Genomic DNA, 21,349 nt, shown 5'->3' with positions numbered 1-21,349 from the left:
ATTATTGTAATTATAATTTAATAATTGGTAATGTAAAAGCCTCATGTGGCTCCCAAAAATGTGTGCTGGATTTTTATTACCGTCATCTGGGTCGTATCTATGGATGACCTGCAAAGTTGAAGCAAAATGTGACCTATAATTTGATATGTAGCTACCTTCATCCAGACCTTTTTCTTTACATTATATTGTCACATTTTTATAGTTCCATAGTCTTGGCCTTACCTCTCCTCACCAACCTTCTACAATATACCTATTCCACAGTTATTTAAGGTTGCAGATCAATTCAGCTGATTATCCATATACATGCGTACCATAGAGATATCATTTTATGTCCCATAGATCACAAAATTGTAAAACATCTCTAACCATGGCTTTTTAATCTACAACTAAAAAAAACATGCGCATGCGTAAAATAAGCCTATCCGTGCTCTTCTTGGTAATTTTATGTTCGTTAGCAAACAATGTATTTCCTCATACAGATGTCTTCATTGGCCAATAATGACATGGCAAAATTTTATGCTAAACATTGGGCCATGATCTTCATTAACAAGAATCGAACTATTTTTTTGTGAAGATTTAATTATTTATTAGATTTATGACAGAACTTGGCGCTAATGTCCGGTCTTTACACTCACTTTAATTTAATGCTAAGCGGAAATAGAAGAATGTATCGAAAATAAAAATACAAAAATCACAGACAAAACACAGACAACGGTTATGAAGAAGAAGAAGAAGTAGAAAAAACAAAATCAAAACAAAAACAAATATTTAGATCTTAATGGGACGAAAAAACAAACATACATACATATTAAAATAAAATTATCACACGTTTAATAACGGTCATTTAAACTTCCTCAATCGGGGATTTTCGTTGTTTTTATTGTTTTATGATCGATGAATGAAACAGAGGGAGAGATATGATGAGATAAATAAAGAAACAAAGAAATCGAAAAACAAACATTAAGCTAAAGAATTCCATTGCAGACCCAACAAATTCTCAATAAGTATTCAAACATTTATCATAAAAAAGAATTATATTTCCGCATTTTTTTTTTCGTATTCACAATTTTAAACAAACGATGCAGACAAAGTCTGCAGCATCGCACCAACAGCAGCAAGTCAATAAGCAGCATGGTGTGATTGGTCCATTATCAATCAATACCTTGATCGAGTTGAATTGGGGTTAAATGAAATTTGTTTGCCATTGTTTTCAATTTATTTAAATAATGAAAACCACAATAATTACATCAACAAGTTTTTTGTTTGTTTATCAAATTATGTGTTCTTCTTTTGATGTAAAATAATCTAACAAATTTTTGTTTTTGTGGTCTAATTCCATTATGCAAGCTTAAAATGGTGCGGGTTTTCCAATGTAACATTGATTTTATGAGAATCGTGTAAAATATTCATAGTGTTTGTGGATTAAAAACAAACATTAAGTTTAAGGCCGAATTTTAAACTTCAAATTCACAATGACTGGTTTATTGTTTTTGCGGCCCTTAGGTGGGATTCTCATTGTTGTCGATTGTTTATTATGTGATTTTATAGAATATTTTCATTATTTCACAATGTTCGTATTGTATTCTATTTCTTCTATTCTTTGTGGTTATTTGTGCTTGAGGTCGTATTGTTTAAGGTTTAACTTTATAATGTTCTAATCAACTGATTTGTTTTTTTTTAATTTACGACATGTGATAGAAGACTATCTAGAAATCTATGAAAGAAGACTGTCTTCTTTTGCGAGAATCTAAACATCAATCTCAATTAATTCAGAAGATCTTCATTAAAGTCAAGGCTATGCCATGACTGTCATGAGTACCAAGAATTAAGGGCAAGACGTTTAAAACAATTTTGACGATTTTAAACCGACGTTTTATAATTACCCATTTAGACTATGCTGGATTTTGCAAATCTAGTCTCATTTAAGTTGTCATTTTCATACAATATATGTCAGATAAATCGAGATAATGCACTTAAACGAGTTATAAGTGTAAAGCCTAACAGCAGAATCTTTGATCATATAACCCAGCAAAAATACTTATTACAAAACCCAATATTATAACTATTTATGTTTGGCCACTTAAATAAGTAGTTAAATAAGAAGTAACTAAAATTCGTGACTAATTATTAATCTATTTATTTAAATGGACATCAAATAAATACCATATTTGGCGCGACATGTCCTTTTTAAAATAATAGGTTAACAGGGGGTTTTGTAATGAGTATTTCTGCTGCGAACGATCAATACAAAAACCCGCATTTAAAGGCAAGGATTTTATGTACTTAAAAAGGCCACAAAAAGAAAAGAAGTTTGATTCATTTTTGTTCGAGCTAAAGTGAACACCGATTTCAAAAATGCCATTTCGAGAAAAACCCATTTTAAGTTTTTATTCCGGATACAAAACTTAACGGACTTTTTACCATACAACTGTTATAACCAGGGTTTCGGAGTCAGAGTCTAGCAAATTTTGCTCGTGTCGGAGTCGTGAAAAAAACTCGATTCCGACTCCGGCAAACATTTTTCCTACGTTTATAGACATTTATCCAAAAATGATTATTTATTTTAAAAGAAAGCTATAGAAAAACTTGTCAGTGAATGGTGTATCAATCGAATTACAGTTACACCAAAAAGACCTGCTGGTCTTCTCGTAAAAGTTTACTAGACTTCTCATCCTGCCTTCTAAGAGAAGTAGTTTTTGTCTTCTATTAAAGGACCAATTGCACTCTTTTGGAAAATCCTGTGGTATTCTATGGGAAATCCTACTGATTACATACACCGTGACACAAAATGGAAGTCAATATTTGAGTGGTCAAAGTTCCTTTTGGGTTGAGTGTATTATATTATAGCGTGCTGACATTAGGTCTGTATGGTTACCCTAAAATTTGTAACAACTTGTACCAATTGTTGCTGGAAGTCGTCTGTTAACACAAAAAAAAACAGCAAAAGAGAGCGATTCGAGAGAGACATTTTGACAGTTCTTTCACTGAGAGTTTGCAAATTCGTGCTGGACAAATTTCTTCTAGCAAGAACTAGCAAGTCTTCTTCTTCCTGAAAACAGTCAATCATTTGTTTTTAGTTTTTTGTTGATTTATAATTGTGAAAATTAAAAACAATATTATTGTGGAAATAACATAGTCTAATTGTATTGTTTTATGCAGAACAAATTTGTAAAGTGGAAAAATACTTTTCTGTTTCATTTTCTTTTTATTTTTAATAAAATACAACATGTTTGCTTCCTTTATTGGTGGACAAATTGTTCTGTTTTGGCAAGCCAGCTGATTGCTTGCTGGTTTTTGCCGGGAAGGTGTCTGTTTACTTTTTACAATTTTCTAGCAAAAAAGAATAAAAACCCCTTACTCTCTGAGAAAGTTCTTGCTGGGCAATTCTTGCTTGGAAAGTAACCAGACAGACTTATTTTTGATTATCTAGGTATTGGTAAGTCGACTTTCGATTAATGGACTTTTACAGTCAAAAGTCGGAAAATCGTAGTCGACTTTTTTCGGGAGGAAAAATCGCATGATCGATTTTCAAGTTTGCCCATAAATTGTTGACTTGGCGTTTTTGCAGTTTTGACGGTTTTACAATATCAAAAGAAAACTCGAATAGTCAATTATAATCGATTTTCTGCGGTTATGAAAGAGTCGAAAGTCGAGTTTTAAGACAACTGAAAGAGGATTTTTTAGTTTTAGACTAAAATCGAAAAGTCGAAAAATAGATTATTGCTTTCCATTCCCTATCCCTATGATTAACCCCCTACTATGCTCGAGAAAATAGCCAAAATCTTTATTTGATGTGATTGAAGTATCATTTTGACTGAAGCTACGTTATTCAGTCAAATATAATAAGGATTTTTTGAATATTTTGTCCTAATTCGGTTCCATTAATGTTCTTTTCCACAGGGCGGGAGGACATTTGCGAAAAATTTCTTGTGGGAGGTATCAGTAGTAGTGTGAACGAAATATTGCGAATGGTAAAGATTGGACCGATGTCAATCACATCGCCTTTGTAAAGTGCCGTATGTGGCGATTCATCGTGTGCATACAACAATGAATCGTCTGCCTAAAGAAGACCGCAGTATGTGGAAAATCGTACATAAATATACTATAGGGTGGGGTGATAAAATTGATCCTTGAGGGACTCCACATCTAACGTCTCCGAGCTCGGAAATTTCGTGTTGAAATTGTACGCAAAATTTTCTATTTGAGAACAAGCTATGGAACAATTTTATAATAATGGGATCAAAATTAAGTTGAACCATTTTATATAATATTCCTAAGTGCGATGCATGATCAAATGCCTTTTCTACATCAAGTGAAAGAGCTACAGTGCATTTCCTTTCATGCAAATTACATACTATATCATTTTGAAATTTAAGTAGTGCATCTGTCATAGAGTGACCTCTTTTAAAACCGAACTGAAGTATATAAGATGTATTTAAGCCGTGGTCCATCTTAACACGAATTATTCTTTCAAATAATTTTCCAAAATTGGAAAGCAAAGAAATTGGTCTTAAACTATTAATATCTGAATTGTTCGGCTTTTTTATAACTGGAATGATTTTAGAAATTTTCCATCTATCAGGGAAATATGCGTTATTCAAACAGTTATTAAATAATATGGGTAGGTACTCAAATGCTTTAGCAGGAAGTTTTTTTTTTATTATAAAGTTAGATATGTTATCCAACCCAAACGATTTTTTGTTGTTAATCTCTTTGCAATGGCTGATTACTTCATCCATAGTTGTCAGTCTAGGATTTTCCATTACGTTTAAAGACGATTCCATTTCGTTAAATGAAAGTATGTTGGCATTATTTGAAACTGCATTAAGAACTAAATGTTCCATGTTTTGAAGAGATTCATTTACATTTAAATGATTGTAAATGTTACCAAAATATTGTTTGAATTTATCACATGCAACTGCGTTATTCTCAATTAAAACTCCATTTTCTGATAATTTATTTATACCAGCCTTCCTTTTGTAACCAATAATGTTATAGACCTGTTTATGTGCCCTTGGACCCGGTTTTATTTTCTTAAGCCTATCCGAAAAAAAAACATAGATTGTTAAATTTCAACTTGTCTTTTAATAATAATTCCTAAAAGTTGTATCTGCTTTCATAATAAGCGATAATTTGAATCTGATCTATCTCTAGTCCTGTTAAAAAGCCTTTTTAAATCCCTCTGCCAAGTATACTTCAACTTGAATAGGTTCCTTATTGAATCAGAAACTATAATTTTTTTACACATACTTTTAATCTCTGAGTGTCTGGAATGCTCATTATTTATCGCCTCCGACATATTGTCTATGTGAAAATCAATCTCAGAGTTTGAAAGATTCCTTTTTGGATCAGGAAAGGTATTCAGCAAATCATTTTGAACATCTACTCTAAACATATCCCAGTTTGTATTTTTATAGAAGGTGTAACAGTTGGGAGGATTTACGACTATAGATAAAGATGAAAATGTATGTTTAATCTTAGGGGGAAATGATCAGAAAAGGTTGGTAAGGTACTAATTTGAAAATTATGAGAAATGGGATCTACTAATTTTGTGCTTACTATAAAGTGGTCAAGGAATGACGCTCCATTCGGGAAAGACGGGACGAATCTGACAATCTCAAAAATTCTATCGACGATTGTTGAAGCCACGCGCTTAAGATGTTGCCATTCGAATTGTTCATTGAATCGCCCCAAGACAAATGTCTGGAATTAAAATCACCACCAATTATTAAACCGTAGTAATTTCGGGAAGCATTGTTTAAAGATGACAAACTAGCAATATACTGAGTGCGATCAGCAATGCATGGTATATAGCTTGAACCAATTAAAATGTTTTGTTCAATACCATTTAAAACGATACTTATACTTAAAAAGAGGTTTGGAAAAACAAAATCATTTATGAAAATTCTTCTGAATTTATAGAATTTTTTTAAGACAACTGCTACGCCCTGAGAGCTATTGTCCCTAATGAAAGTGTAATTTTCTAAAGAAACTCTATGAGCATCTCGTAAGTGAGTCTCTTGTATAAATGCGAAAACAATTTTATTTGCATATAAAATCTTGGATAGTTCTATTCGCCGACTCCACTCAATGAGTGATCGTACATTAAAAGATAGAAAATTTAGCGAATTATGGACCATATTGACGCTTGATTTCCTCTAAAAGTTCTAAACATTGACCTTTTGCTTGTTCCTTGGAAAGTGTTCTATAAGACCTAAGAAAAGTTTCTATTCTATACTTCACCCTGGCAAATATCCCTAGCAATTTTCATAAACTCCTCTATGATTGTAGGTTTAGATCGAATCTGCTGAGAATCTTCAAAACAGTTAGCGAATGTTCTATTTGGGTTAATAACAGTGAAACCGCTTAAAACATTAGACACATTTTTGAAAGCTATTGTCTTTTTTTCTTTAGCTGCGGTTCTAATTTGCTATTTTTCTTCAAGTACTCCTTGTATGCATTACAACCTCGATAATTTGAGGGATGCCCAAATTGCTTGCAGTTTGCACAATAAGGTTTATTTTCATCATTTGAAAGGAATTTGCAATCTTTTGGTGCATGTTTTTGATCACATTTAACACAGACATATGATCTGCTACAATTTTTTGAGATGTGACCCCATTGTTGGCAACGCCAACATTGGACAACCCTCAGATTTGACTTTGGGGTTTCCCATTGGGTACAAATATATCGTTGAGCTCTCAGCTCATCTACAGATTTTCCAGGTAAAAGTGTAATTAAATAAAGTCCAGTATCAATATTATTTTTTTTAGAATATTCAGTTGAAAATTTTTTAACATTTGGAACTAGAAACTCAATGTCACTCTTTATATCAGTTAAGGTTGTTTTGTAATGAAGTCCCCTCAAAATCAATCTGGTACGTTTAAGTTGTTTTGGGGTATAAGTGTATGCTGGGATTTCTTTGGTTTTAAGGAGTTCAATCATTTCGGAATGAACTAATGGATAATATTCAAACAACGACTATGGGATTAAGACAGACTATTTTGAAAATTATAAAATTCATATTTACATGTTTATATTGAAAAATGTAAATAATTATTATGTATACAAACTGTCTTCGTCGAATACCGTAGTATGGTAAAACTTCTCCTAACTGCTACTGACATAATTTCGTATATAAATAATTTTATGAAATCAGCATTTAAAAGAGTAAAAGTTAGATGATAGAGAAGCCTTCCCACATCCGATATGTCTGACGAGCCTTCTTTATCAAAGGCGAAACATGTAATGTCACATAGTGGTGGGTGTGTGGGTTCGAGTCGTCGGCTTTCCTTTTTCAGATGCATTATTGATCATTAAGCTCGATTTCCAACGAGAAATTAATTAAAAATTAATACTAAAACTGATTTTCGCCTAAAAAAGCAAAATTTTCAAAAAAAAAACATTTTAATTTCACCGATTTTTGCCGGTAACTCGAAAAATGAGTTAGAGAATCGGACTACTGGTTCGAATATGGAATTTATCGGTTTACTCCTTCATTTTTTTTTTTTTTGCAGCAGGTTGTCCTCGCGGCTCCGGTTAAAATGACACAGTTTTGGAGACAACTCCATACTCCTAGGGATAATGTCCCAAAGGGACTAAAATCCTAGCAGCACAAACTAACTTTGCACATCGTAAAATTTCTTCCAAACGTATGTACATTATATTCCAAGACGGTCTATATCGGATAAAATCTTCGGATTCCTACCTCCAATTTTTTTAAACCTATCGCTTAAGTGCAGTTTATGGGCCGTTAGAGTATTGTTTTGAAATCTTCGTCAAATATATTTCCTACTAGCGGACCCGGCGAACTTCGTCTCGCTATTAAGGAATAAAATTTCATACAAAAACTCAATTTTTGATTTTTCCAATTTTCCGACTTTTCCAGAGAGATTTTCCAAAATTTTCTTCCGTAAAGACCTTCTCCTCGAAAATACGAATAACTGACAATAAATTTTACAGAAATCGGCCTAGCCGTTCTCATTTTATGAATTACTATACATTTTTTACACCATTTTTATATATATTTCCTATGATTCTGACTCCTATGAATGACTCTCAAAATTAGATCCAGTTCAAAAATGTACACAAATGTTCAACATTTTTGCGCCTTAATCCAGTTTAAGACCACTTCTCCGATCGTGCTATACTTTTTTGTTAAGGAAAGCTAATACACCCTGAGATACGGACTCCGAAATGTCCCAATATTTAGGGTCACTCCTTGATACAACTCTTTTCGATAAGGCCCTCCAACTTGCATTTGCTGCCGCAATTACGACGGTAGACATTTTTCAGGGACACGTCCATACTTCTTGAGAAAACAGCCGGAAAGTTGTAAAAAAACCTCTATGACACCATATGTTGTGGCTGGAGAGCACGATGCTGTTCGTTGTGGTCCTGTTAACAGCGATATTATGTTTTCTGCAAACTGGTCCAAAAGTTATACGATGACCCACTAAAATGACAAGTCGGCGCGATATCTATCGAAGAGAAATTACTCCCAAAATAAGATCCACTTCCATAAAGTGTATGTCGGTCCATTCCTTTAAGTACCTCCTCCGGAACACTTTTGAACATTAATACTAATCCACATTTTTGTCGGTTCATACGACCAAAATTTTGAAAACCCCCTAAATAAAAAAAAATTTTTTGCGAATAATTTCAAATTAAACAGACTGATACATTTTTACTTGTTTTTTTTTACCCCACACAAACCCCTAAAAATTTACGCCGGAAATTTCTAAACCTTTTTTTGTCACCTACGAAGGTGATATTTGTTTTTGAAATTAGGGATATGTTCATATTACGTTTAGGTCCACCACTCCTGTTATTGTCACAGTCACAGCTGTCGCTAAAGCCAATTGTTTATTTTTCAACTTTTTTAACATTTTTGGGGGTTTTCAGAATTTTGTGGCTTTTTGGGAAATATTTACCTGCCGAAAACATATAGGACTTTCTGAAACATACGAAATAAATCTAGACCTAGAACAAATCTAGACCTTTGCTAATAAATTCTATAGAACTCAAAATGTCAAATTACAAATAATTCAGTTGGAAATCGTGGCTAAACCATCGTGAAATCGGCAATTGCTACTATATAGGAAAGAATTGACCTATGCCATAATTACAACTGCTTCGAACAGAAAAAGTGACTAAAATCTTTAAAATACTAGAAATCCGAAGTTACAGTTATGTAGGAACTATATCGAAATGTGAACCGATATGATCCATCGCCGAACAAAAACTACATTTGGAAGAAATATAAGGTTCTACAAAGTTAGAACCAAATCGGGTAATCCATTCGAGTGTTAGTGTGCCCTCAAACTAGACAGACAGTCGAATGGACACGTCGACTCAAAATTGTCTGAAACTTGTATGTGGGGTCTAAAACCACAACACTCGATTTGAAATATTTTCATAGTACATAATACATTCTTCTTCATTACTTCAAGAAACCCCATCTCATCATCATGTTTTAATAATAAAATATGAATTTAAAAACTGACCAAAATAAATTACAATACGATTTAAGATTTTAATCATGATAACGGAAACTGTCATCTTCATCTCAAAATAATAATTTCATATCATTGTTTTTAATTAAAGTGAAAACTTTAAATATTTCCTTTGACATACATATGTACATCAGTGCCTATGACATTTTTCTTGACACGAAGGTCTCCAACAATAATTTTACTAATTACTAATATTAAATTAATCTAACTAATTATTTGTACATCTTCAATTTCATACACACACGTTCATAAATGTGTTAAAATTGTTTTGTCTTATTACCAACAACAACAATAATAATTACAACTACCTGAGAAAATTATGGCGAAGATTGAAAATGGAAGATAAAAACCAAACATATTAATAATTGAAATATAATTTCTTGAACATGCAGAAATTATAATTTTGCCGCCGATTAGGGTGACTTATTTTTGTGTTGTTGATTTATTTTTCAACAATATTGTGTGTTTTTATTACTATTTTATAATTTTGTTGTATAATTTTATGAAGTTTAATTGCCTTCCCTTCCAGGGGTTATGCGTGTGAAAAAATAAATGCTGTATAAATGTTTAGCGTTTTGTGTTGACGTTTGTTTAAATGTAAAACAATTTTTTTATTCAAATCATTAAAACAATGCTATTGTATTATTAATAACAATATTATTATTGTTTTTATGTGTTAAAATTATAAAAAACAATATTGATATGCATGACTGACAGTTAAAACGCACACCAAAAGCCTGTTTAATTGTCATGAAAATATTAATTTATTTTTTATTAATATTTTCTTTCTTGGCGATTAGGAGGAGATCTTGAATCGAGCTGCACTCACTGGCATGAGAAAATTCCGAGTATTGTAATACCTTATCAAAGTATTAGAATTTATATATCATTTACTATTAGATATATAAATTCTAATACTTTGATAAGGTATAACAATACTCGGAATTTTCTCATGCCAGTGAGTGCAGCTCGATTCAAGATTTCCTCCTAATCGCTAAGTCCGAAAAGAGCATTGCACAAAGTACAACACCACCTAATGATAAGTTTTTTTATGGCCGAAATACTGTGATATAGGTGTGGGAGTTTTATAGCCACCGCAGAAAAAATTTAAAATATTTTCCATAAGACTCGAACCGAGACAATCGGTGTGAAAAGTGGGCATGCCAACCATTGTATTACGGTGATATTAAAGAGGACGGACACATTTTAATGAAATACATAATGGCAAAACTCGGGAACATAATAAAAATCGTAGAATAAATGAAAAAAAAAACAAATTTTCCTAAGATACCAATTTTTCTTAAAAAGTGCTGAGTTCAACCGGACCGAACTTTTTATACCCTCCACCACAAAATATTCAGAACTAATGGAACTTTAACTAACTTAATAAAGGAAAAATCATTTTCTTTGTGTTAGGAAAGTACCAATGACCACAATTTTACGTGGAGAAGTTTTTTTTTTATCACTGGGAATCCCTAACGCAGTCAGCTAAAAAACCTAAAAATAATTGAAATCGGCCGATCTTTGTCCACAATTTTTGAAGGAGTAGGTTTTAAATATTTGTTAACGTTTTATGGGACCATAGCAAAACGAGGACCTATGCCCACATTTTTTCAGAAATTCCAAATTTCATATGATTCACTAATATCTTCAAAAATACTTTAAATCTAGAGGGACCGTGATGTGGGGGGCTTTATCAAAATATGGACCTATGTCGACAATTTTTGGCCTATGTCAAATGTTCGGACAAAAATGCAGCCAAAATACCTAAAATTCGAATGTACCGTTATGAGGAGTTGTATTATCTGTCGACCAAAATTAATGTGTATGTATTGAGAAAATGATTCCTAGACAAGACACTAGGGTGACTTGATAAAGAAAAAGACTTCAAAAATACTTCATATCTTCAAATTTGTAAAAATGGTAGTATAAATAGAAGTTATCAAAATCAGCCTTTGTCTTCTAGCAATTAACACTTAAATACGCCTGATGAGCTGGCTAATAAAACCACCAGCGAAACGATCGCAGCGTAATGTTTGAGTGTGTGGTATTTCGCTAGAATTCGTTTTTCAATACAAAAGTCCTTAGGCCATGTTAGCTCGATTAATTCAATTAATTAATTAAAAAATTAATTCAATTATGAAAATATATTTACCCGTTGAGAATTTACAGAATTTTGACCCGGAAAAACGATTCTGAACCACTGTGTACCGTTCGGACTTGCCGATAAAAAAGTGGTCACTTTTCATTAATATGAGAAAAGTCTCCGCTTTAGGGATAATTGTGGGGAAATATATTTTGTTCAGATTGCGCAGATGATATATGTATTCTCGGCACGAGAAATCCCACATGCAGACAAAATTAGAGACCGCAACGTAAATTGGGTGAAGCAAACAAGTAAAGAGTATCAGTCGGCTTTGCGACACAAATATACCTACTAGGTTTATGACATTTTTACAAACTCATATCCCTGTATCATAAAGTGATGAGTTTCTACATACGATTACATAAAAAACTTAGTTATAAGATTATTCGGCGAGAAAACCTCACGCACAAAATGATTTTAAAATTTGAATTTATCAGAATTATGGGCAATTTTTGAAGTCACTGTGAGCAGATGTATATATAATTGTAAATAAACTTTAGAGCCACACGAGATAACCAAATTGACACAATATTCGTTTTTCAATCATTTTCTTTAATTCTAAGCATCATAAAAGTGTCGTAAAAGCTTTTTCAAAAATATTATTAAAAAAAAAACTCAAAATTAGTTTAAAGTGGTTTGTGCATGACCTTTTTCAATATTTAAATGAAACAAGCGCTATTTTAGTTATAAATAGGCTTAAGTTTATTCAGTCGTGCAATAAAAAATAATTTTTGAAAAAAAAATTCCTCTCATACATTTTTTTCAAAAATATATTTTTTTTAAATCGATTTGTGCGGGAACTTTTATATTTTAAGGGAATAAACGTGATTTTAGTGATTAATAGGCAAACGTTTATTCATCCGTGCTACAGGAAATTATTTTTGAGAAAAAATTTCGAAAAGTAATAACCCTAATACCTACCCTCAGCCTGTGTAAATTGAAACTTTTATCTATGGACAGATCGAATATCGGCTACACCACCAAAATCCTTACCCCAAAATGTGTATTTAGGGGGCTTTCAGAAAATATATGGATTTGGATGGAATGGACCGACATAGTCCAGTGTAGTAGATCTTACTTTGGGAGTCATTCCTTTCAATAGATATCGCGCCCACCAGTCATTTTAGTTCGTCGCAGTATAGATTAAAGCTTTTGCACCATTATATGTGGAAGTATGGACTTGTCCACGAGAAACATAATATCGTTGTAAACACAAAGAGAAACTTCGGTAAAAATTTCCAAAGAATCCTCCACTGCATTTAAACAAAAATGTTTAACTTTTGTGAGGTAAAAAAAACCTAGAAAATCACCGATATGACCAACATTTTGAAAAGAGTTTGGATAAAATATTGCGAGAACCAGAGTAAAGACCAAATCGGTTGCTCCGTTCAAAAAATATATCGCGTACCATTTCAGCAAAAAATTTTAAACTTTCGTGGGACAAGTACTGGAAGGAGTGAACCAATATGGCCCGTTCTCTAACTTAAACTACATAAGTTTGGGCGCAATACTACGTGATCCAGAGCTTGGGACAAACCGGTTGCTTCATTCAACAGATATAGCGCGAGTACCATTTTGGTGAAAAATGTGGAACCTTTGTGGGGGAGGTTCTGGAAGAAGTCGACCGATAAGCACCATCTTCAAACTTTTTCTACGTCTCGGAGAAATATTACCAACGCAGTATTCGGTTCGAAAGTTGTCGTGCGCCGCCGTCGCTAACACAGGGTTTGAATTATACGTATATAAAAATTATTCGAACAAAACATTTTATTGACCCGTTTATTCATATTATAAGAAAACTATGAAAATATGTAGGCAAAAACTATATTATACTCAGTTAGAGGATGAGTCATAGGATATTTACTATCATTAGAGCTCCACCATAATCAATTGCTATGTCTATATTGCCATGTCAGTATGTCTGTTGAATTAAATACAGAGTTTTAAGTTACATATTTTAAATTCGTCACAGAATTCTTATCAAGCCGAATTGTTTCAAATATCTTATGAAAAAGCCAACATAGAGGAAAAATTGGAAACTTGTACATATTTTATTCATTTTGAGTGGTATTGAAAATTACCCTCCGAGTCGACTCTGGAATCTGGAGTCGTGAAAAAAGTTGACTCCGAAGTCGGACTCCATGAATGGATCAACTACGCAACCCTAGTTACATGGCGGCTGTAGGGTTTTTTTTAATTTTCGGGCTCGGCTTACTCAGGAAGTATGGACTTGCCCCTAAAAAACTTGTTCAGTTGTAATAGGGGCCCCGAAAACAACATGTTTCAAGAAAAATAAAAACAATTCGAGGGCAGGTCTTCAACTGCACTTTTCCCAAAATGTTTGACATTTTGTGTGGGAGGTACCCGAAATAAGTGGACCGATATTCCAAGCTGATCTATGTCTTGTAGAAATATTATGATGTACAAAGAATGAACCAAATCGGTTAATTCTTTCGAGATTTATCGTGCGCACCATTTTGAACTTTTGTGGTGGAGGTACCCGAAGGAGTGAGCCGATATGGCCCATCTTCGAACTTTATCTAAGTTTGGACAAAACCAAATTTTGGACAGAATCGCTTGATCCGGGCGCTCCAACCAGACAGACGGATGGACATGCTAAATCGATTCCAAATTTTCTTAATGCTTGAATGTGTTGATCTTTTGGGGAGGAAGTACCTGAAGGAATGACGTCCTTTTAAATGTGGATCTAATTTTGGGAGTCATTCTTACGGTAACTTAGAAAACTTGGAAATATAAGCTTGCCCGCGAAAAAAATATTCTCGAACCACCCTTAAATTGAATATAAACGGAAATTTAAATCTTTTGCGAGGGAGGTAGCTGAAGGAGTTGTCCGATATTGTCTACCTCTGAACTTGGTTTAAGTTTGAGAGAAATATTTCGATGTACAAAGGTTGGATTATTTCAACCGTTTGGACCATTATGACAGAAAGCGAATAAAAAACATATCGCTGTAAACAGAACCAAGAGGAGTAGTTTCAGTGTAAATTCCAAAACGGTACTCCAAGAGCACTTAAACTTCACTTATGCAAAAAATTTGAACTTTTAAAAGGGGGTAGCCGAAGGTGTTGTCCAGTACATGATATCAGAAATTTTATTTGGTGCTGCCCAGGTTTTTTTAGAGCTTTTGACCATTATCCTTGCCCCCAATAAAGAAAATGTACTGTTGTAAAGTCCCTAAAATATCCATAAACTGCACTTTGATAAAATATTGTGGGAGGTTCCCGAAGGAGTAGACCGATATAGTCCATATTGGAACCTGATCTATGTCGGGACAAATTTTTGACCAAATCCGAGAGTTATCGTTTGCAACATTTTAGCGAATGTTGAAAATTTGTAGGGTGGTACAGGAGGGAGTTGACCGAAAATGAGTATCTTTGAACTTGATCTAAGTTTGGACAAAATATTACGATTACCAAATTTTGAATCAAATCGCTTGATCCGTTCGAGGGTTATCGTGCGCGTCATACAGATGGACGGACATGGCTAAATCAAATCCAACTTATCTGAAACTGATTTCATCTGACCATAGCTGGACCCTAAAACCATAATTTCGATGAAATACAATGTCATCGTATCAAAGTGTGTCATTTAAAATGCCCGACACCAGGTTCGGCTTCGTTTAAAAAAGTAGATAAACATAAAATCGGCTGCACTGATCGAAACAAGCGAAGTCTCCTTATGTCTTTTCGAGGAAGATCATGGATTTTTTAAGGAGTACAACAATAGTAAATTTTTTAAAATTTCAATGGGTCAAGTTGATACAAAATAAAAAAAAAAATGTGGAAAAAATTCAAAAGAATGCATTTGGCTATCTCAGGACACGGTACGCCTTAACTAATTTTAAATGAAAGGTGCTTACACCTGGGAAGTTTTTGCGGATTCTTAAACTACAATGATTTTCAAATAAATCGCGTTTAAAGTTCAAATGTTTAGTGCTTTATTATGTTTTCACGATTTTGCTCGGAAACCGCAAGCCCTATCGAAATGGGATTAGATAACATCTTGTAGCAGTGAAAATTCTCTACAAGATTGATGACAAATCCGTCCAGTGATTTTTCTTGTTTTTGGATTTTTCTCATCTATGAACATTGCTGTTTCAGAATTCGCAAAAACTTCCCAGATGTAAGCGGTTTTCATTCAAAGTTAGTTAAGGTGCACTCTTCATGACATTGTTTTATACGGAGGCGATACTGTCAGTGCATTGTCCTAATTAGAACTTCTATATCTCAAAAATTGTCAAACCTAGGAAAAAGTCATAATGACCAATCTTGTAGAGAAATTTCACTGCTACAAGATTTCCCATTTCGATAGGGCATGCGGTTTTCCAGCAAAATCGTGAAAACATAACAAAGCACTAAAAATTTGAACTTTGACCGCGATTTTTTTTTTTTTTTTTGTTTTTTGATTTTTCTCATCTTTTATAGTTTCAGAATCCACAAAAACTTCCCAGGTGTAAGCACCTTTCATTTAAAATTAGTTAAGTCGCACCGTGAGGAGGAACAAAACAAGAAAAGCAGCCTTTTGGAGGATTTCATCGAAAAACTTAGATTTTGTTTTATAAAACGGTTTGAGATAGCGCCAATAAAATTTGTTTCAGTTTTAGAAATTCCAAAGTTTTTAGGAGGATTAAAATACGGATTTTTAAAGACTTCAGGAGCACCCAGATTCAATGGATTCTATTTTTTTGGAAAATTATTAAAGTATTCGAATTTTCTTCTTTTCCGCTTGACTGCTTGAGGAGTCCTCTACCAAAATCATCCAGGCTGATCTGTCATTTGCTATTGCTTTTATTTCGCTCCATGATTTTCCGATGGTTTTTTCCATGATTTTCCAGAAGTTTTTAGGTCTTTGTTATTTCTGCTACCTTGAGGATTCCTATCTGGGGACTGACAACATAGTTCATCTTTATTTTTCCTCAATGTGTGCCCTATCCACTTCCATTTTCACCTTTTTATGATGCTTGTTATTGGCTTTGGCTTGCACCTTTGATAGAGATCGGAATTACTTATAACAAAAATAGCTGAATAGTATATCCGTAATTGGTACCTTTCGGACTCAGAAAGTTCCAAGTATTAAGGAGTACTAAATGGATGCCACCGTGGTTCAATAAAATAAATTAAATAAAATACAATAAAAATTTTCAACTGTGGCAAAAATAATCCTCAGTGTAATGTTGGCGATATTTCCTGATTATTTCAGTCACGAAGAAATTCTGCATAAGTGGCGTCGTAAGACACTCCTTTCGAACTCGGCTATAAAAGTAGGTCACATTTCATTAAGCTAATATGAATCGGGGTGCACTCATTGATATGAGACAAGTCTCTCTTGTCCCTTCTGGGATGTCTGTGGAACAATTTTATTATATAAGAGCAGAATACTTTCATAGGATTTAAGCTAAATTGAGATTTCTGTTTTAATTGTTAGGGTAGTCCCCAAGGCACATATTTGACTTTTGGGAGCTTAGAAATGCCAAAGGATAATAAATGATTATTAAAGGATTTGGGAATGATCGTTTTTGTCTTTAAATTGTAACAATATTCATAGTAAAGTTAAGAAAAGGGCATGTTTGATCTGGATTTATTACCCAGCAAAAAACTCAAATCGACTAACTCATTATTTTTAAAACGTCATGTCACCAGAAATATTTAGTTATTTTTAGGTCACTAAAAGTCGACAAGTAAACTCTTTGGCGACTAAAAGTCATAGCTATTTATTGCACTACTTATTCGTAGATTTTTGGTGGCAAACAAAATAACTACTTATTTCTGCTGACACGTCCTTGTTATAGTAATGGATTCACACGTCGATTTGTAATGCTGGGTATTATCAATTCTTATCTTTCTTATTTAAATGAGAACATATATTCTTGCCATCACGGTATTTTGTCCAGAACTTAGGAAAAATGTTTCGCAATTACTAATCTATGAAATAGTTCATCATTCATCACGCACTCCCAACAAAGATGATTTGTTTTCACATTTTTGTTATTTTTTACAAACAAAACTTAATCCATAATCCCCTATTGTGTAGTAACAATTTACCACTATTCCTCGGATTTAATGCGTTGTTGTTGTATTACAAATCACAAAAAAGTGATACAAATTTAAGTAATTAATTAACACTTTCATTTATGTAGTGCGGTGCGGTCCGCTTCAAATCTTATCCGAAATTAAAGACATTTGAGCAAGAGGAAGGGAAATTCAATCACAAAACACCGAATAATTCAGGGTTAAAATAGTTTACACCTTTTGGCCCTGTTGAGCGATTATTTAATCATTCAATTTATATCGAAAATTCACCACAACGTAGGGGTCAAAAAACTTTGTTCATAACGTCACAAATTTTATATTTCGTTCGATAAATTTTAATTTTTCATGGTACTCTCTACACTTTCTCAACACTTTAGTAATGAGGTCATTTGCAATGTACGATTTGCTGTTTTACTATTATTTTGAAATAATCAACATTCACTCGATATTTACCATCGTGATCGACACTCATCTCCACGGCATTGCCCAGCAGGGGCATTGCTTTTGGTCCGGGTATTTTTTCTATCAAACGCACCAAACGGGCACGTCGCCGATTATAGACCACAGTTATGATGGCGATGGCAGCGACTAGGAACACGGTTATTGGTGAATAGCCGGAAATGTATTTAACGGTTTTTGAGAGCAGAAAACTCTCAGCCATTAACGAACTTATTACACGGGAAGACATTTTTGTTTAGTTTTATTTTTTATTCCCAAAAAAACACTCTTATTTGATAATTTTGCCTTGTTGTCACTTAATTTTGTTTTCAATTTTTCAATAGTTTTTCAATTTAATTCGTTATTTTTTTCCACGGTCCGTAATTGTTTTTTTTCAAAAATTTCTTATTCGTTACTTTTCTATTTGAAATTTCGTGCTATCATACGAAACAACTAGCACGACGTGACTGTTGTTGCTTCGTTTATGCTGGTCGAATGTCAACTAACCACCGCTCAGCGATTGCATAAAAATTTAAAAGAAGTCTTTAACATTTCTTTAGAGCGATTTTTTTTTTTTTGGAATTTTGTTGGTCTTGAACGCTGTGATGATGCTGTCTGCTGTCGTTGTAGTTGTCTGCCCGTTGGAAGCAGCACACATGCGCTCAAATTGCGCTCTCATCTCAAGCATTGCTGCTGATGTTGTTGCTCTCGTGGTCGTCGTCGTTAACATTTGCCCCAACGTTTGTGAGCATAAAACCGGTTACGGATATTGTGGCATTGCCACATTGAAATTACTGAAAACTTTTCTTTATTATTGGCTTTGGTATTGGTTTTGTTTTAGTGTTTGTGTAGTTGTATTGAAGTTCAAATTAGTAATTGTGACAAATTGAATATGATTTTAGCCACAACAGAAATTGTATTGTCTGGGTCATTGGCAGTGTAATAGAAAACTAAAATATAGTATCTGTTTATGAAAAGGGGAGTTGATGGAAAAAGTGGATTTTTCGAAGAGTTTTTCAGAAAAATATACTTCTACGAGTGACAATAGTTAAAGAAAACAAGTAAAATAATATCAGTAGGTTTTGCCGAGTGATATAAACCATCAGCCTATGACAAACCCAAGCAAACCCAGTATGGTTTGTTTTAAGCCTTCTATGGGAGAGGTACCGAAAGAAGTCCGTCTTTGAATTTGACTTAAATTTGGAAGAACGATTACGAGGTGTAAATATAGGAACAAATTGAGGACTCGCAGCACATTTCCGACAAATTTTGAATGAGTAGACCGATATACATACATAGTTCCTATTAGAACATGATGTAAGTGTTAAAGAAATATTACGATGCGCAAAGGTTGATCCAATGTCAATCACTCGTCTCGATTGTCAGGCTTATTAGTTGGTCACTGCGGATTGTTTTTAGAGCTTATGCCAGGAAGAGTGGAAACGCATTATATCGCTGTAAACAGAACCACAAGACATACTTTCGGTTCAAATTTATAAACAACTGCAGCCCATATACTGCACTTAAGCAAAAATGTTGAACTTTTCCGAGGGAGCTACCTGAATATTTTGTTTAAAAATGTGATTAAGAAAACCCATTCAACCTATTATTTTATTCTGTTGCCTGAAACCCAGGACTGGTTGCGTAAAATCTTTTCATTTATTTCTTACTCATGGGTTGATCTTTCGTTCAGTGATCCAATGTGCCCCGCTGATGAATTCGAAGAACTATCTGTAACTCTGAATGACTACCCAAAAGCTCTTAAATGATTGAAGACCCACTGAAAAAAATGAATTTCCGATCAGCATTGTCATAATGTGCAATCTCACGGCGCTCGGTTCTATGCACCGGATTGACTCGGAAGAATCTTCGACTAGGGGCCGTTACCTCAACAATTATGTGTTTGTATTCGTATACTTTTTTCACCATGGTTCCCATGACAATATATCGCTGAATGCCTATTCCTAGCTCTTTTGGTCTGTGTCGGGATAAAGAAGAACCCCGGGTTATGAATATGTTCCGTTTGCCAGAACCGCATCCACCATATGTCAACTTCGACGAAATGTAATGGATGTAGAAAATGGGTGGCACTTCAGAGGCTGATCAAGTCTTAGTCGCCTGCAAGACTACTTCGATAAGAGTTATTTTGATGCGCCAGAGCAGCAATTCAATTGTTACGGCTTTATGATTCGAATTCGAACCATCACATGTAGTTTGCAACGTTGCGATGCTTACAACGTTTTGCGGCAGGATCGCATTAGGAGCGGAGTAGGAGGTACAGACCTATCTCGCTCAAGCTTGACTCTATTGACCCATACATGGAATATATTGAGGTAGCAGTAAAGTGTGGGATCGCCGAGGTAGAGTTGCTAAATGTGTACATACCGTCGATGAATAGATGTGCCTTGGGTTATATGCCCGACATTAGTTCGCTACAGGATGGCAATAGGGGACTTCAATGTAGAGTTCGACAAAAACGTTCAAAAACACAAACTACAAACTAACGTGTGTTATACATATACGCAGTTTGTTCATACAAACGACGGGTGTCTATTGCACTAGATAGTGAACTAGGTCGTTCAATATAGTTCAATTGGCACAACTCTTCTTCAATGCTCACACTGAGCTTTGGTATTCTGTCATAGGCAATGACAGGGGTACAGCGGTGGCCGAGCACATTGATATCTCCATATTTTGAATGAAAACGCTCCTATGAGGCTAAGAGGAAATTGCCAGAGCTAGCCAGACATCAAAATTGTGACACCGATCTGATAAATGACTTGTCATGGCAACCAGTCATTTCCCTTGGCTCAGATTATTTTCCGATTATAGTCTCCGTAAACCCGACTTCACAACCTCTGACCGCCGTACTTTTCTGATCTATGAAAAAGCTGATTAGAAGAGAAGTGTGCTACGCCGGATAAAAAAAGATCTCCAAGGCGAGGAGGTACCACCACAATTAACGATGAGCGATGTTGCAGAATCTCAATGTCAATGCTTAAGCATCTGGATCCGGGGTTGAGAATTTAACAAGTGTTGTCAAACCATCGTTAGTTACCTATATAGAACTAGAACCCTGAAAAGTTGACAGGGTGGTCCCGCTGAAGCCAGTCAAGGATGCCAGCTGAGGTGAATCCTACAGGGCGATCTCCTTATTGTCGACAGTAGTAAAGATGATGAACATCAGTTTACCAGTTGTC

The 21,349-nt window shown here is 34.2% G+C and overlaps 1 protein-coding gene across 1 annotated transcript in view; it reads right to left on the bottom strand.

Moving 5' to 3' along the window:
* Cyp4c3 (Cytochrome P450 4c3) overlaps positions 1-18,853 on the bottom strand; it is a 77,876-nt gene extending 59,023 nt beyond the window's left edge. Inside the window, exon 1 of the mRNA XM_073960069.1 lies at positions 18,165-18,853. Within this exon, the coding sequence (XP_073816170.1) occupies positions 18,165-18,399 (235 nt within the window). The 5' untranslated portion in view covers positions 18,400-18,853. The remainder of the gene's footprint in view (positions 1-18,164) is intronic.
* Positions 18,854-21,349: the final 2,496 nt, after the last annotated feature.

Source organism: Musca autumnalis, unplaced genomic scaffold (assembly GCF_047663935.1).
Source record: "Musca autumnalis isolate F117 unplaced genomic scaffold, ASM4766393v1 scaffold_1, whole genome shotgun sequence".
Lineage (NCBI taxonomy): Eukaryota > Metazoa > Arthropoda > Insecta > Diptera > Muscidae > Musca > Musca autumnalis.
Note: the sequence above shows the minus strand (reverse complement) of the source record. Positions and strands in the feature narration are given on the sequence as shown.